The following is an 11,986-nucleotide window of genomic DNA, read 5'->3' on the forward strand; positions in this document are numbered from 1 at the left end:
TGCTTTTATTTCCATTTAATAATGTTATTCAATTTATGTTGTTGTGTTTGTTGGTAAAGTGTGAAGAACAGTTGATAACTTCTCAAATAAGAGTGGAACATAACACAACATTCCACAAAATGTCTGCTCATATGTACTTAACTTCCGGTCTAACACACTAGTGTCTTCCACAAATAAATACTCAATCTGCAACATGTCTTCTACACTGTCTAGCAAACATTTCACAATTTTACCACTGTAATCAGAATCCACGTCTTCTGTTTCACTGTCGCTTAGCAACTCGTCACATTCCTCCCGGAAGTTCTCCACAAATAACCGGATGTTGTTCACAATGGCAAGATATTCTCGAAGGAGATCCGTTCGGACCCCAGATCCCACACCTTCAGTCGAGATCAAGTAAGAATGAAGACGAATAACACCTGCAAGATCCGAAATACTTTCCTCGCCTTTTGGAAGCACAATTTGTAGTGTTCTCAGGAACTCATTTATATGTTCATCAAACACAGCGTATCGATGCTTTAATTTTTCGAGTTTGGTTGTGAAGCGGTTTTTGCATTCTGGCCAATCAATATTGCTCCTCGTTTTCTTCCCTACAGAATGAAGTCAAATATATGCATTTTTAAGTTTAATCCTTTTAAAACTAAGAGATTTACTGCAATTTTAATAAACCTTAATGGAAAAGTTGCGTCAGAAGATACATACCTTTGAGTTCTGGTATTCTGTCTACATTCGGTTCCTCAGTATTTGGATCAGTCAGTGTGTCTGTAGGGTGAAACACGGTGCTTTCTTTAAACTTCCTGGATAAAAGACAGTCCCTACATTCCTCATATTCATCAGGATCAATGCTAACATCTAACGTTAAACTTTTTACCCCCAGATTCTTTAAAGTTTGTTCATTTACAAACACTGCCTGGCAGATTGAATTCAGTCTCTTCGATTTGTACATTTGGTTGATTGACTCGAGAGCTCCGAGAGTTCCACACTGAACACTTGCTAAAATGACACTGTCTCTTCTGACGTCATTGACAACGACCTCGGTCATATCAATTGTTTTCTCCAGGCTAAGAATATAATCCTCACAATTATTCACAACCACTGAGTAATACGATTCGCACAATTCTCGACATTTTTCCCGCCAATACCCATTTATTTCTTCCAGAGCGGCAATTTGGGCTACTCTTATTCGCAGTGAAAGATTACCTATGTAAAAAGGCGAGCTGTATGAAATATATTTTGCTTCATGTTAATTGACAAATTGTGTACAAGATTATTTTTTTGAAAATGCTTCAATAAAATGGAACAATTAAAGAAAGACTACTAGTATTATTGGAAAATATATAAAATTGTAGCATATAAAAATGGTCAATTCTGCCTTCAACAACGTTAATTGAAATGTCAAAAGAAAATCCGTTCACGTCCTTTATTTCTAAGACATTTTTATATGTACATAGGTCTAATAATGACTTTTTTAAAATAAAAAAAAAATTCCTACATGATTTATCTTCCTTCCTGTACTTCTGTTTTGCCGCTCGTATCCTGGCAGATTTGGCACTTCCGCTTCTTAGTCTTTGCAAAGAGGGCGGTGCACCTTAAATTTTAAAGTGTGCACCTTAAAATAAAGACTTTAAGTATATGCTGCACTTTCAATTTGATTTATGAACAAAAATTCAATGTTAATCATCCACAGAGAACATTTCAAGAAGAGTAGAACCTATGTTAAACATTTTAGGGACTTTTTTTTATTGCGTTTTAAGAGTACATTACATGCTAGGTTGAAGATATATAACTCAAACACCTAAGTCAGACATTATTAATAAGATAAAGGGATTACCAAACAGTAATATACTTCTGGATTTGATTGATTTTCTCTTCTCAATATGGTTGTATATTGCAAAGAAAATCCACGTATCATGGCAACGTCGTTTGTAACTGTATACAATAGTACGTGACCATTGCAGAATTTTTAAACTTCTTTATCCTGTTTACTGGATTTGGATGGAAAAAATCTGTGATATATGTTCAGAAAAAAAACAATAAATTACTTACCTTGTTCTTGTATGGGCGGTAATTTTACATTCGACATATCGCACTTTTTGCAGTGAGAAGATACAATTAATAATGAAATGTTTGGTTAGCCGCAAATGCATTTAGGTCTTTTATGGTCGGGGTCATTCAAATATGCTTTATTAAATCACTCTTCAAAAGTAGACTAATGTTTGTCAATTTTAACGTAAGTCTCAACAAAGTTTGTTTAAAACCTCAATTGAAAAGACTGCTAATATAAAATGTATCGATTTTAGATCATTTCTTCTCACACAGTAACGTTTGACAGAAAGAATTGTTATGTATTGGACACGGCGGACACGGCGTGAAAGTAATGCCAAATTTTTTCATATATGGAAATCGCAATGCAATCATAGTTTATCTTCTGATTTGAGGATAGCAGTAATTTTCAAACGCCGCATGCCTACCTTTTTCAAAAACTACAATTAAGTAAAAGATCAGACATTCTATCAATTGTACATTTTGTAGAAGTACGCTTTCAAAGTTATCGCTTCATTTCCTTAATATTTCTTGTTATTTTGTTTAATTTTTATGTTTTTTCCCTATCAGGACAAATAAAAAGGCACTTAAATGCTCAAACAATACATAAATAACATTACTTTCATATTTCTTTTAATTAAAGATTAGAGGAAAAGGAAACACAAAAGAAAACGTACTGTAAAGACAAAATACACTCTGCCTGATAATTTAAGCAAAGATAAAATAAATATTATTTAGAGAAAATAAGAAAAAAAATCCCACTTTTTAGCTGTGCAGCATCTAAACTTATTTGTGGTAAGTATATATATTTCCACGGACAACGTAAGTTTCAGTCAGATTAGTTTTGACAACGGGTAGACGCAATTGAATTTAAGTCAGTCTTAACTGATAAGGGGGACGGTCTAACCTTGCTGTAGAACAATTTATTTCAGGGGTCTTAATATTTCAGTTTTATTAGATGTATACACATACAACAGTATAGAAGACTAATACAGAACAGCTCCGCCCAATAGTCCCGTGCAGAAGAGCAAAATAATTTTGAAACTGAATTTTTCAAAAATATGTTTTTTAAAACTTTTAGTTAACACATAATTATGGTACGGAAAATGAGGTTGGCTATAATTAATTTTCAGACAGGAAAGGGTCTTTAACAAAGCTTTCAAATGAATAATTTATTGACAGCAAATTACCAAAATTTGTTAAAATGCTATATTTAACTAGTTTTGAAATTTAACCTTTTATTTGTTTTGGTTGAAAAATCAGAGTACTGTCAAGAGATTTCTGTTATTTGTTTGGTTTAGATTTTTTTTTCCGGTAGGTGGCGATACTGGGATGGACCCCCCCCCCCCCCTGTTTCAATTGGAAAAATTCCTATCCTCCAAAAACAGAGGCCGCCTAGACCTGGTGAAAGTAATGTCTTATCATGCTGGGAAAGAAAGTTTTTAAAACTATTTTAATCTTCTACATTTTGTATTAGTCTCGCATCCCTACGTGACAAATAAATAACTTTTCCGAAAGCAAAATTTACTAGCTGCAAAATCTGTCAAGAGATTTCTGGTTGGATTTTTTATTTTGACTGGGATGGAAACCCCCCCCCCCCATAGGAAAAAATCCTGGATCCGCGCCTTACCAATTGCACTCAGTTATTTGCAAAATTTATTCAAAAATATATTCGTGAGAAGGAGTCTGTTAGATTCATGTACATCGACGACGTTTTATCAATTTACAATATAATTTGCAAGCTATATTATCATTACAATGATCTTATCAGCAAATATAATCTATCATTAAGACTATAAATGCTTAATGACTTTTTCATACAAGTTGTTAAGCCATTACTTCTTACATAACAGACTGCGAATTTTTCCGTTTCCCTGATTTCCCTTATTTATGTAGCAATATACCATCATCAACTGCATATGGCGTTTTCATCTCCAAAATGATTTGATACGTATGAGCATACTCTACGTACGAACAATTTCTTAAACAGGGCAAGGAATCGACAAACAAGTTGATAAAACAAGGATATCGAAATTTTCGACTCAGATCAACTTTTCGCAAGTCATATTGTCAATCTAATGATCTTATCAGCAAATACAATCTATCATTAAGACTAAAATGCTGACTAACTTTTTCATACAAATTGTTAGGGCATTACTAACACACATTTTCCCGTTTCCCCGATCATGACAAGGAGCACATTGCAGGTGTGACCGGTCGACAGGAGTGCATACTTACTTTTCCATGGCACCTGATCCCAACTCGGATGTTTTTGAGATCTATTTTTGCTTTTCTTCCAATTTGCATTGTTTCAAAAGACTTTTAATCTTTATTTCTGATCATTATCTCCATATTTCATGTTAACATATATTTCTATAAACATGTACCTGTTGATTTCTTCCTTTTGGCAGAGCGGACTCTGGTTGATACAGGCAGTGATGAGGACGGTCGTACAATCAGCTGTTTGAGGTTTAAACTCTCTACCTCCTCTGAAATTGATTGTTTGAAGAATCACAAATCACAAATTATTAAAAGCGTTAATTTAGAAAAAAATACAGTGATGGAATTTATTTCAGAAATTAATGAATTATTTTAGATTAAATACTCCTCCCCCCATTTTAAAACCACCCCTCCCTTAAGTTCAAGAACCCGTGATTTTTCCTTAGGGCCTACACACCACGAATCGCTATACCTTCAGCTCTGCGAAGTCCATTTCTTTTCAGGGCAGAAATGAGTTTGTCTTTTGTTGCAACCTTGCCCATCTGTTCATACCAGAGACATAGTCCGCGGTACGCTAGATTGGACAGTTTCGTACTGTAACTAGCTTTTTCCAGGTGAAGTAGATCCATTTCCGGTACACCTAGGTCACGACAAACTTCCTTCCACTGGCGGACAATGTAAGGAGAAACTCGGAGCAAAATGTCACGGAAGTCTGGAATACATGAAATTACTTTAAACAGCACCAATAGTACTTATTTTTGAGGAATGAAAATTTTTTGTATTTTTTTTTCTTGTTATATAAATCAAATTAGAATATTAGCTAACTTATTAATAATGACCTACTAGTATTGAAAATTCCGTGAATTAACAATTATCTAAAGAAAAAAAGTTCTATTCGAATGACTAAAGAATGTTTGAGTAATATTTTTTTGACAAAAATGCACTAGTATTCATATAAAATCGTTTAATTAAAAACAAAAACTTCATATAGCATTCAATAGCTCATTGACAGTTTCGATGGATTAACTATCAGAATATCATATATAATTGATTCATATTCTGGCTATAGAATGAATTTGTCATATAGGTCTGTTATTACCATGTCGAATGTGGCGTAAAAATAAGCGTTATTGAAATGAAGATTTTCCTCTGGATTTAGAAAAATGATATCCGCTCGTTTTTATTCCCATGATGAAAATTTCTCGGTTTTTGTTACTAAGTCTTTCAACAAAATGCAAATTTTTCCTCATTAAATCGATAGAAAGGACAGATATATCTCTCTCCTAAGAATTCATTTCAACCCACACGAATAATATCTATATTTCTAATGACAGAGCTTCGCACAAAAAGGGCTTAGAATTTAAATATCTCTCCGAACATCAAATTATTAATGAATTCGAAATTCACAATAACCTAGTAGTAAAAATATTATTGGATTTTAGGTATCATTCCGGCATAATCATTGAATCTATTATTGGAGCTTATATTTCGAGACAGGGGCTTAATATATGCATAATAGTGCATTAAATGAAAGGTATGGAGAAAAGCTAAAAATATCGAAGGTTTGGTGTTAATCCCGGCTTAATGCATATAAATCCAGATAAGTATGTGTAGTTCTAACTTTTATTTCAGTCAAGAAGTTACTTTTTGGAAAATGTGGGCTTTTGGTAGAGAGGAAAAATCACGGAGAATATATAATTACAAGTTGCATTTTAACATTTAAATCGTTAAAGAAAACTTTCCCCTCTAAACAGTAATTCAAACAATGACCAGCTTGTCCATAGAAATTCAAACAAGGGTTTTTAAACATTTTTCAGCATTTAACATTGTTAACTAAATTGTGCTAACAACATTCTCGGTTTTGATAAATTTTGTCATCGCGTGTAAAAATTCAATCTTCATCAATTTGAAAAAGTTAAAATAAATTAGTGAGTTTAATATGACGACAAGTAGCTAATAGCATTCATCACAGGAAGTGTTTGTTTCTTTAAAAAAGGCATTCACTCAAGAAAGTTTTGTAAGCAAAGAAAATCTTACCTTCAACTTCTACCTTAATTACTTTTCCTGCCATTTCACACGGCATAACAGGAAAAAAATGCATGGAAATCGAACTACACGACTTATCTTTTATTTAAACAAGGAGCAACTGATCGAAGCGTCGATTTTTATGGTTTAACCCTTCAAAGCAAAAACACTCTAAATCCAAGTCAAGTTAAAACATAAACGTCGTTGCCCTTCGGTTTGACAAATATATTGTTTGATCTTAAACATGGGACATTTAATAAGGAGAATTCCCAAATGGTTCCCCTTGATTGCTTAATAGAAAATAAAACTAAAACTTTTCTAGATAGCCATAGATTTAAAGTTTAAACGTGTTAAGGGTCGACACGCATCTAGGATTAACATTACATAATGTATTTAAACATATGTTAATTACAAGAGGGACTCGGGCCTAGACGCTCACTTGAGTATTAAGAGTATCACCACACGACTCGTGTGTATCAAAAACAAGGTTTTATAGATTAGTTAAATTTACAGCCTGAGCAAAATTTCCTAGTTTTTAGTTAGTAAGAACGTTATAATGTATCTCTGGCATAACGTCAAACTTTATAAATCCCGACAAAAATATATAAATGTCAGACTGAACCAAACTTGTCCCAAGGTTTTTTGAGCATTTCTTTGACAGATCTTTGGCATAGACGTCGGAAGCAAATTGAAAGTGGGAGGCTAATCCAACAAAAAAAGGTAAACCCCAATTTTCAATGCCTGTATTATGTATATATTTGCCAAAAAAGTCGGGGGGGGGGAGGCTAAGCCCCCCCCCCCCCCCCAGGCCCCCCGGTTTGGAACAAAATCGGTCACCTTGTTTACAGTAAAAGTGAATACATTTTACATGCTAGGCTCCAGAAAGAAAAACAGGATATTTATTGTGATAACATGCATCAGTTTCCGATGAGTTCCAAACCATCTTTCATCATACTAAAGAGGAGAGAAAATTAAATTAAATGAAAAATAAATTAATTCTCAGGTCCCATGAGAGCGGAAAATGTGCGAGCCCTTTACCCTATATGGTTTCAACTAGCATTCCTTACAATTTTTAAACATTGAATAAAATGGTTTTAAAAAGTCATAAAATTACAGATTTCTTTTTTTTCTTGCTATTTTTCTTTCTTTTCTTTTGTTTGTTTGTTTTTTTAATTTGCTTTCCGAACTTCTCCTAATGTCCAGGCCTAAGAAAAGTCAATAATTAAAATTGAATACATGTCACAATCCGTCATTTGATAAAATGAGTGAATAATATTGAGAAAAAAAGAAAAGATTTGTTTCAATCACGTCTATGTTTCGAAGAAAACGTAAACTTGCCACATAGTTTCCTGCTGTCTGACGTCATATACGCAACGTCACAATTACTTTATTTTCTATTTGAACAAACGTCAAAATGGAAGAAGCTAGTGAGAAAAATTACAAGGAGGCGATTCATTCAAACGATTGTGACATTAATGAAGTATCAACCAATACCTCATTGACAAATTATGGAAAAGGTAAAATTTGTCATTTTCATTTGAAATAATCAACGTTGTATAATTTTCTCCTTATCAAATCACTTTTTAAAACTAACTGGTAGGCCTATTTGTATACTTTAGGTCAAAATACTGGTATTATCTATACAGAAAATTAATAATTATTTAATTCTTTAATTAATGTAGACTATTTGGTAATTGATCACGGAGAACAGCTACAGCAACATTATGAAACAAGTCAACGGGACTTACAGAACCAGGTAATTTTAGAATAAGAAAGTCCTAGAATCAACGAATTTGAAGGCACAACAGGTATGCACTTTATATTTTCTAGATATTTAGACGTATAATTATTTTATTAAACGACTGTATATTAGTATATGAAGATTGACTGGGTTTACCATGCCAGTCCTAATTTATGACCTTGATATACCGATATAAATACAATGCATTAATCAATATTTGTCTTTAAATATTCAAAATATCACATCTTTCCCTATCTTGAAGTCGCCAGCTTGGTGCAGCGGATACAGCGTTTACTCAAGTCGCGAAGTAAGGAGTTGATCCTTACATCGCTAGTTCGAATCCCACTGTACGGGCCGTTGAGACCTGCCCTTCGGATGGACCGTATAAACCTAAGTCCCATGTTGCAGTAAATGTTGGCTCGAAAATGATCCCTAACTGCTCAATGAACCAAGTGACGAGCATAGGACAAAATTTGCAGCTCTCCAACAGCAAATGGTGGCGTCTCCATATGGGTGGAACATTTTTGACAGGGATATAAAACACCAAACAAATAAACAAAGAAACAAATATACCCTTGAATGCCTTTTATAAATGCCAGAGTATTTATATCAGATGGATATTATATAAATATAGTCCTTTGATGAGGTCGAACCATAGAAATATATCAACTTCACAGAAAAGCATATCGACTGAGCACGAATTAAAGGGCTACATTTGTTATATTATTATTATTTTTTTTTTTTACATAGATTCATTGGCAAAACACAATTTGATAATAATGGGGAAAAAACACAAGTTTTCTCTCTTTAATACTTAGAGACTAGAGATCAAAACAAATTAAGAGTTTAAAATAATTTTGTTTCCTTTATATTGATGAAGTAATTTAGATAATTTACTTATTTAAAATACTACATTTATTTGATTGTGTTTTGTATCAATTTTGACCAACATATCCAATATGTTTTAATATAAAGCGGTACTATTTTTGTTTTACAGAAAATTATCTCCATTTTAAGAAACATCAAGTCGATATGCATTTCAGATTCTATAAATAGTACCTCAAGTCTATATATGCTGTTATATACTTAATCATGTGATCAAGTTTGAGCCAATCAGAGAGCTTGGAATAAATGATAAAAATAACATTAAAATCTTAGAGAATATGTCATATTAAGGATGGAATATATCAACGAAAACAGGTGTATCTTCTATTCCGTTTTTATCATTTTCGATTTCTGTTCTCACTTATTTGAAACTCTTTTTCATGCGTCAAGTTGTACTTTCATTAAAAAAATTCAAAAGAAATCGAATGATACGTTTAATGTTATTAGGTAAAACTAGGCCCATAAGTATATTCAAACAGTTGAGTACCCGCGTGGCGCAGTGGTTAGAGCGTCTGCTCTAGAGTAGCGAAGTAAGGAGTCGATCCTTACGTCGCGGGGTCGAATCCCACTGTGGGACGTGGAGACCGGTTCTTCAGATAAGATCGTATATACCGAGGTCCCGTGTCGCAGTAGATGCTGGCACGAAAAAGATCCCTCACTGCTCAATGACCCTGAGTATCGAGTATAGGACAAAATTTGTAGCTCTCCACCGGCAAGTTGTGGTGTCTCCATATGAGTGAAAAATTCTCGAGATTGACGTTAAACAACATTCAATCAATCAATCAATCAATCAATCAATCAAAAAGTAGATTATGTTTTCTTGCAGGTTCAATTGATACGTGCCGAGTTAGCGACCCTTCGTGAAGTGGTTTTGGGGTTGGTCTTTATTCTAGGGCCATTGCTTGCAGGATGGACCGCTGTTTTGCTGACAAGGCTGTTAGGATACAGGTCATACGAAGCACAATTGCCTTTTGTCTTTGTTTTATTCTGAGATCAGTGATTAAATTCTTTAAGTATAAAATTCACTTTCTTAATATTTTTAGACATATGCAATTTCTGTGAACGTTGGAATGCTAGCTGCTGTTCTTCTTTGTGATGGTCCGCCATTCTTGAATGCCTTTCAAAGGCTATTCTATCACGTGGAGCTTCCAGCGGGTAACCTCTTCCCACAAGAGTACGCGGGAAAGACAAATCCTTCTTCCTCAGAAAGTAACCAGATTACCGAACCCGATGTCTTTGATGATGCCACTGAGAGTGAGAATGAAAATGTTCCTGCAGACTCGGTTGAGAATCTGAGAAGCACTGTTGACGATGTGGAAGACCAAGAGGATGATCAAGAAATTGAATAGTTGATCCAATATTTTTTTACATAATTAAAATTGTTATCACTAAATAGTGCCGTTTGTGATTGACTGCACCAGTCTGGCGAAGACAAGAATCTTACTGACCAAAGCATAACAGAGAGATTCAGGGGTCTTTTTATATGTTGTCAATCATATCAAATGAAAGGTATCTAAGGTATATAATAAGAATTTGTTTAGATGGGATCCAAAAATTATTCCTATACTTCTTTATCATTAAGATTTTGAAAAAAAATTTCTCCAAAGGGGGTACAGAGAGAATTTTTTTTGAAATGTTCTGTAGCGAGATAGCGCTTAATGGCTATCCCACTTCTGACACCAAAAATTGTAACGGGATAGCGCTTAATGGCTATCCCACTTCTGACACCAAAAATTGTAACGGGATAGCGCTTAATGGCTATCCCACTTCTGACACCAAAAATTGTAGCGAGATAGCGTCCAACGACTATCTCATTTAAGTATTGCTATAGTGGTTCTAGAAGACAGGAGTAAACTCCTTTTTTAAACACTGAGTCAATAACACTAAACTCGGAAATTAAGTTTCATAAATTTATTGAGTCTGCAAAACAATAAACAATTTTAACACAAAAAAATAATAATATCCAGGCCTTTTAACCACCCTTTTTACTGACAAATATCACAATATTAATAAATTCTCATAAACAGCCGGATCTCGAAATAATCGAAATATATGGCTGAATTCTATCTATTAAACTTAATTATCAATGAATAAAAGATTATTAACAACTGGAAATTCAGATACGATCGGATCCTGAAATAATCAAGATATATGATCGTAAATAAATCCCCAAAGCTGGTAAAAATAATCTTTCCCCCAATTAAATTAAACCAATTACCGAATTACAATTAACTGATTTAACAATTAGCAAATAATTACCAATTTTGTCTAAAAGCCCAAAATAATTACGTTAACCCTAACATCAAAAATAGCAGACTCCCGATTTACGGAAGAATCTCCCCTTTTATACTCTAGCGAAAATTCGTATACAAAACTCTTACGAATTCGTATAAACTCTTACGAATTCGTATAAATTCTTACGGAATATACGAAAAATACGGAAAATCTTATAGGGAAAATAGTTCCATTTAAATAATTAGATCAATAATACGTATTTCACCATAAAATAACTTGACTTTCATTCATTCAACAATAATTAATTAATTAATTACCTTATAACTGAACATTTTCACTTCTTTACAAAACTCCAGGGCGTATAAATATACACCGCGGATCAAGAGTAAAAATAAACCGGAAGTATACCATAATGCAATGCGCCGCCATGTAAATAGAAAAATAGACTGTCTGCAATACTACAACATGTGTTAGCACAATACAGGTAAAATAATAGTGAAAAACGTAATTTAATCAAAACATCTAGTAGTTCATACTCTTTTAACAGCACCCATACAGTTATTTCAACAAGGACATCATTAAATACGAAAGGATAAGCATGCATTACATGTACTCGTTCTACTTTCACTTTGCATACGATGACATGAAAAGTTGTGAATCCAATTTTTAGAACATCACTCAATAAATGTACAATGCATACACTCACATTACTCAAATCATGAACCATATAAAGTGTTCAATTAATATGCCAAGATTTGTAATTTAAAGACAAATAAAACATATGGGGACTTGAAATGACCAAACTTTACAGTTCTGATAGAGTTACACATAAAATAC

The 11,986-nt window shown here is 33.5% G+C and overlaps 3 protein-coding genes across 3 annotated transcripts in view; 1 reads left to right on the forward strand and 2 right to left on the reverse strand.

Annotated features, from left to right (window-relative positions):
• Nucleotides 1-9,399, reverse strand: part of LOC134282083 (R3H domain-containing protein 4-like) — a 74,987-nt gene extending 65,588 nt beyond the window's left edge. Inside the window, exon 1 of the mRNA XM_062764538.1 lies at nt 9,389-9,399. The gene's annotated coding sequence lies outside the window, so the exon portion shown is untranslated. The remainder of the gene's footprint in view (nt 1-9,388) is intronic.
• LOC134282067 (uncharacterized) lies at nt 9-6,468 on the reverse strand. Its single transcript, XM_062764506.1, has 6 exons — nt 6,301-6,468; nt 4,736-4,975; nt 4,431-4,532; nt 1,493-1,588; nt 703-1,200; nt 9-590 (listed from the first exon to the last, which is right to left on the reverse strand). Exons 1-6 carry the CDS (start codon nt 6,362-6,364, stop codon nt 34-36), a joined length of 1,557 nt encoding a protein of 518 aa, XP_062620490.1. The 5' UTR covers nt 6,365-6,468; the 3' UTR covers nt 9-33.
• On the forward strand, nt 7,665-10,307 carry LOC134282097 (uncharacterized). Its single transcript, XM_062764547.1, has 4 exons — nt 7,665-7,805; nt 7,971-8,044; nt 9,741-9,872; nt 9,958-10,307. The coding sequence occupies exons 1-4, from the start codon at nt 7,703-7,705 to the stop codon at nt 10,261-10,263; spliced, it is 615 nt and encodes a 204-aa protein (XP_062620531.1). The 5' UTR covers nt 7,665-7,702; the 3' UTR covers nt 10,264-10,307.
• Nucleotides 10,308-11,986: the final 1,679 nt, after the last annotated feature.

Source organism: Saccostrea cucullata, unplaced genomic scaffold (assembly GCF_032062105.1).
Source record: "Saccostrea cucullata isolate Sc308-1 unplaced genomic scaffold, CSIRO_AGI_Scuc_v1 ctg657, whole genome shotgun sequence".
Taxonomy (NCBI): domain Eukaryota; kingdom Metazoa; phylum Mollusca; class Bivalvia; order Ostreida; family Ostreidae; genus Saccostrea; species Saccostrea cuccullata.

Bases quoted from the DNA above. Each gene is read 5' to 3' on its own strand.
- LOC134282067 (XM_062764506.1), bottom strand. From the start codon at position 6,364: ATGCATTTTTTTCCTGTTATGCCGTGTGAAATGGCAGGAAAAGTAATT. The intron at 1,589-4,430 runs GTACATGTTTAT...TTAAAATTTAAG, and splicing joins CAAAAGGAAGAAATCAACAG to GTGCACCGCCCTCTTTGCAA. The intron at 1,201-1,492 runs GTAGGAATTTTT...CTTTTTACATAG, and splicing joins CAGGAAGGAAGATAAATCAT to GTAATCTTTCACTGCGAATA.
- LOC134282097 (XM_062764547.1), top strand. From the start codon at position 7,703: ATGGAAGAAGCTAGTGAGAAAAATTACAAGGAGGCGATTCATTCAAAC. The intron at 8,045-9,740 runs GTAATTTTAGAA...GTTTTCTTGCAG, and splicing joins AACGGGACTTACAGAACCAG to GTTCAATTGATACGTGCCGA. The intron at 9,873-9,957 runs GCACAATTGCCT...TAATATTTTTAG, and splicing joins TAGGATACAGGTCATACGAA to ACATATGCAATTTCTGTGAA.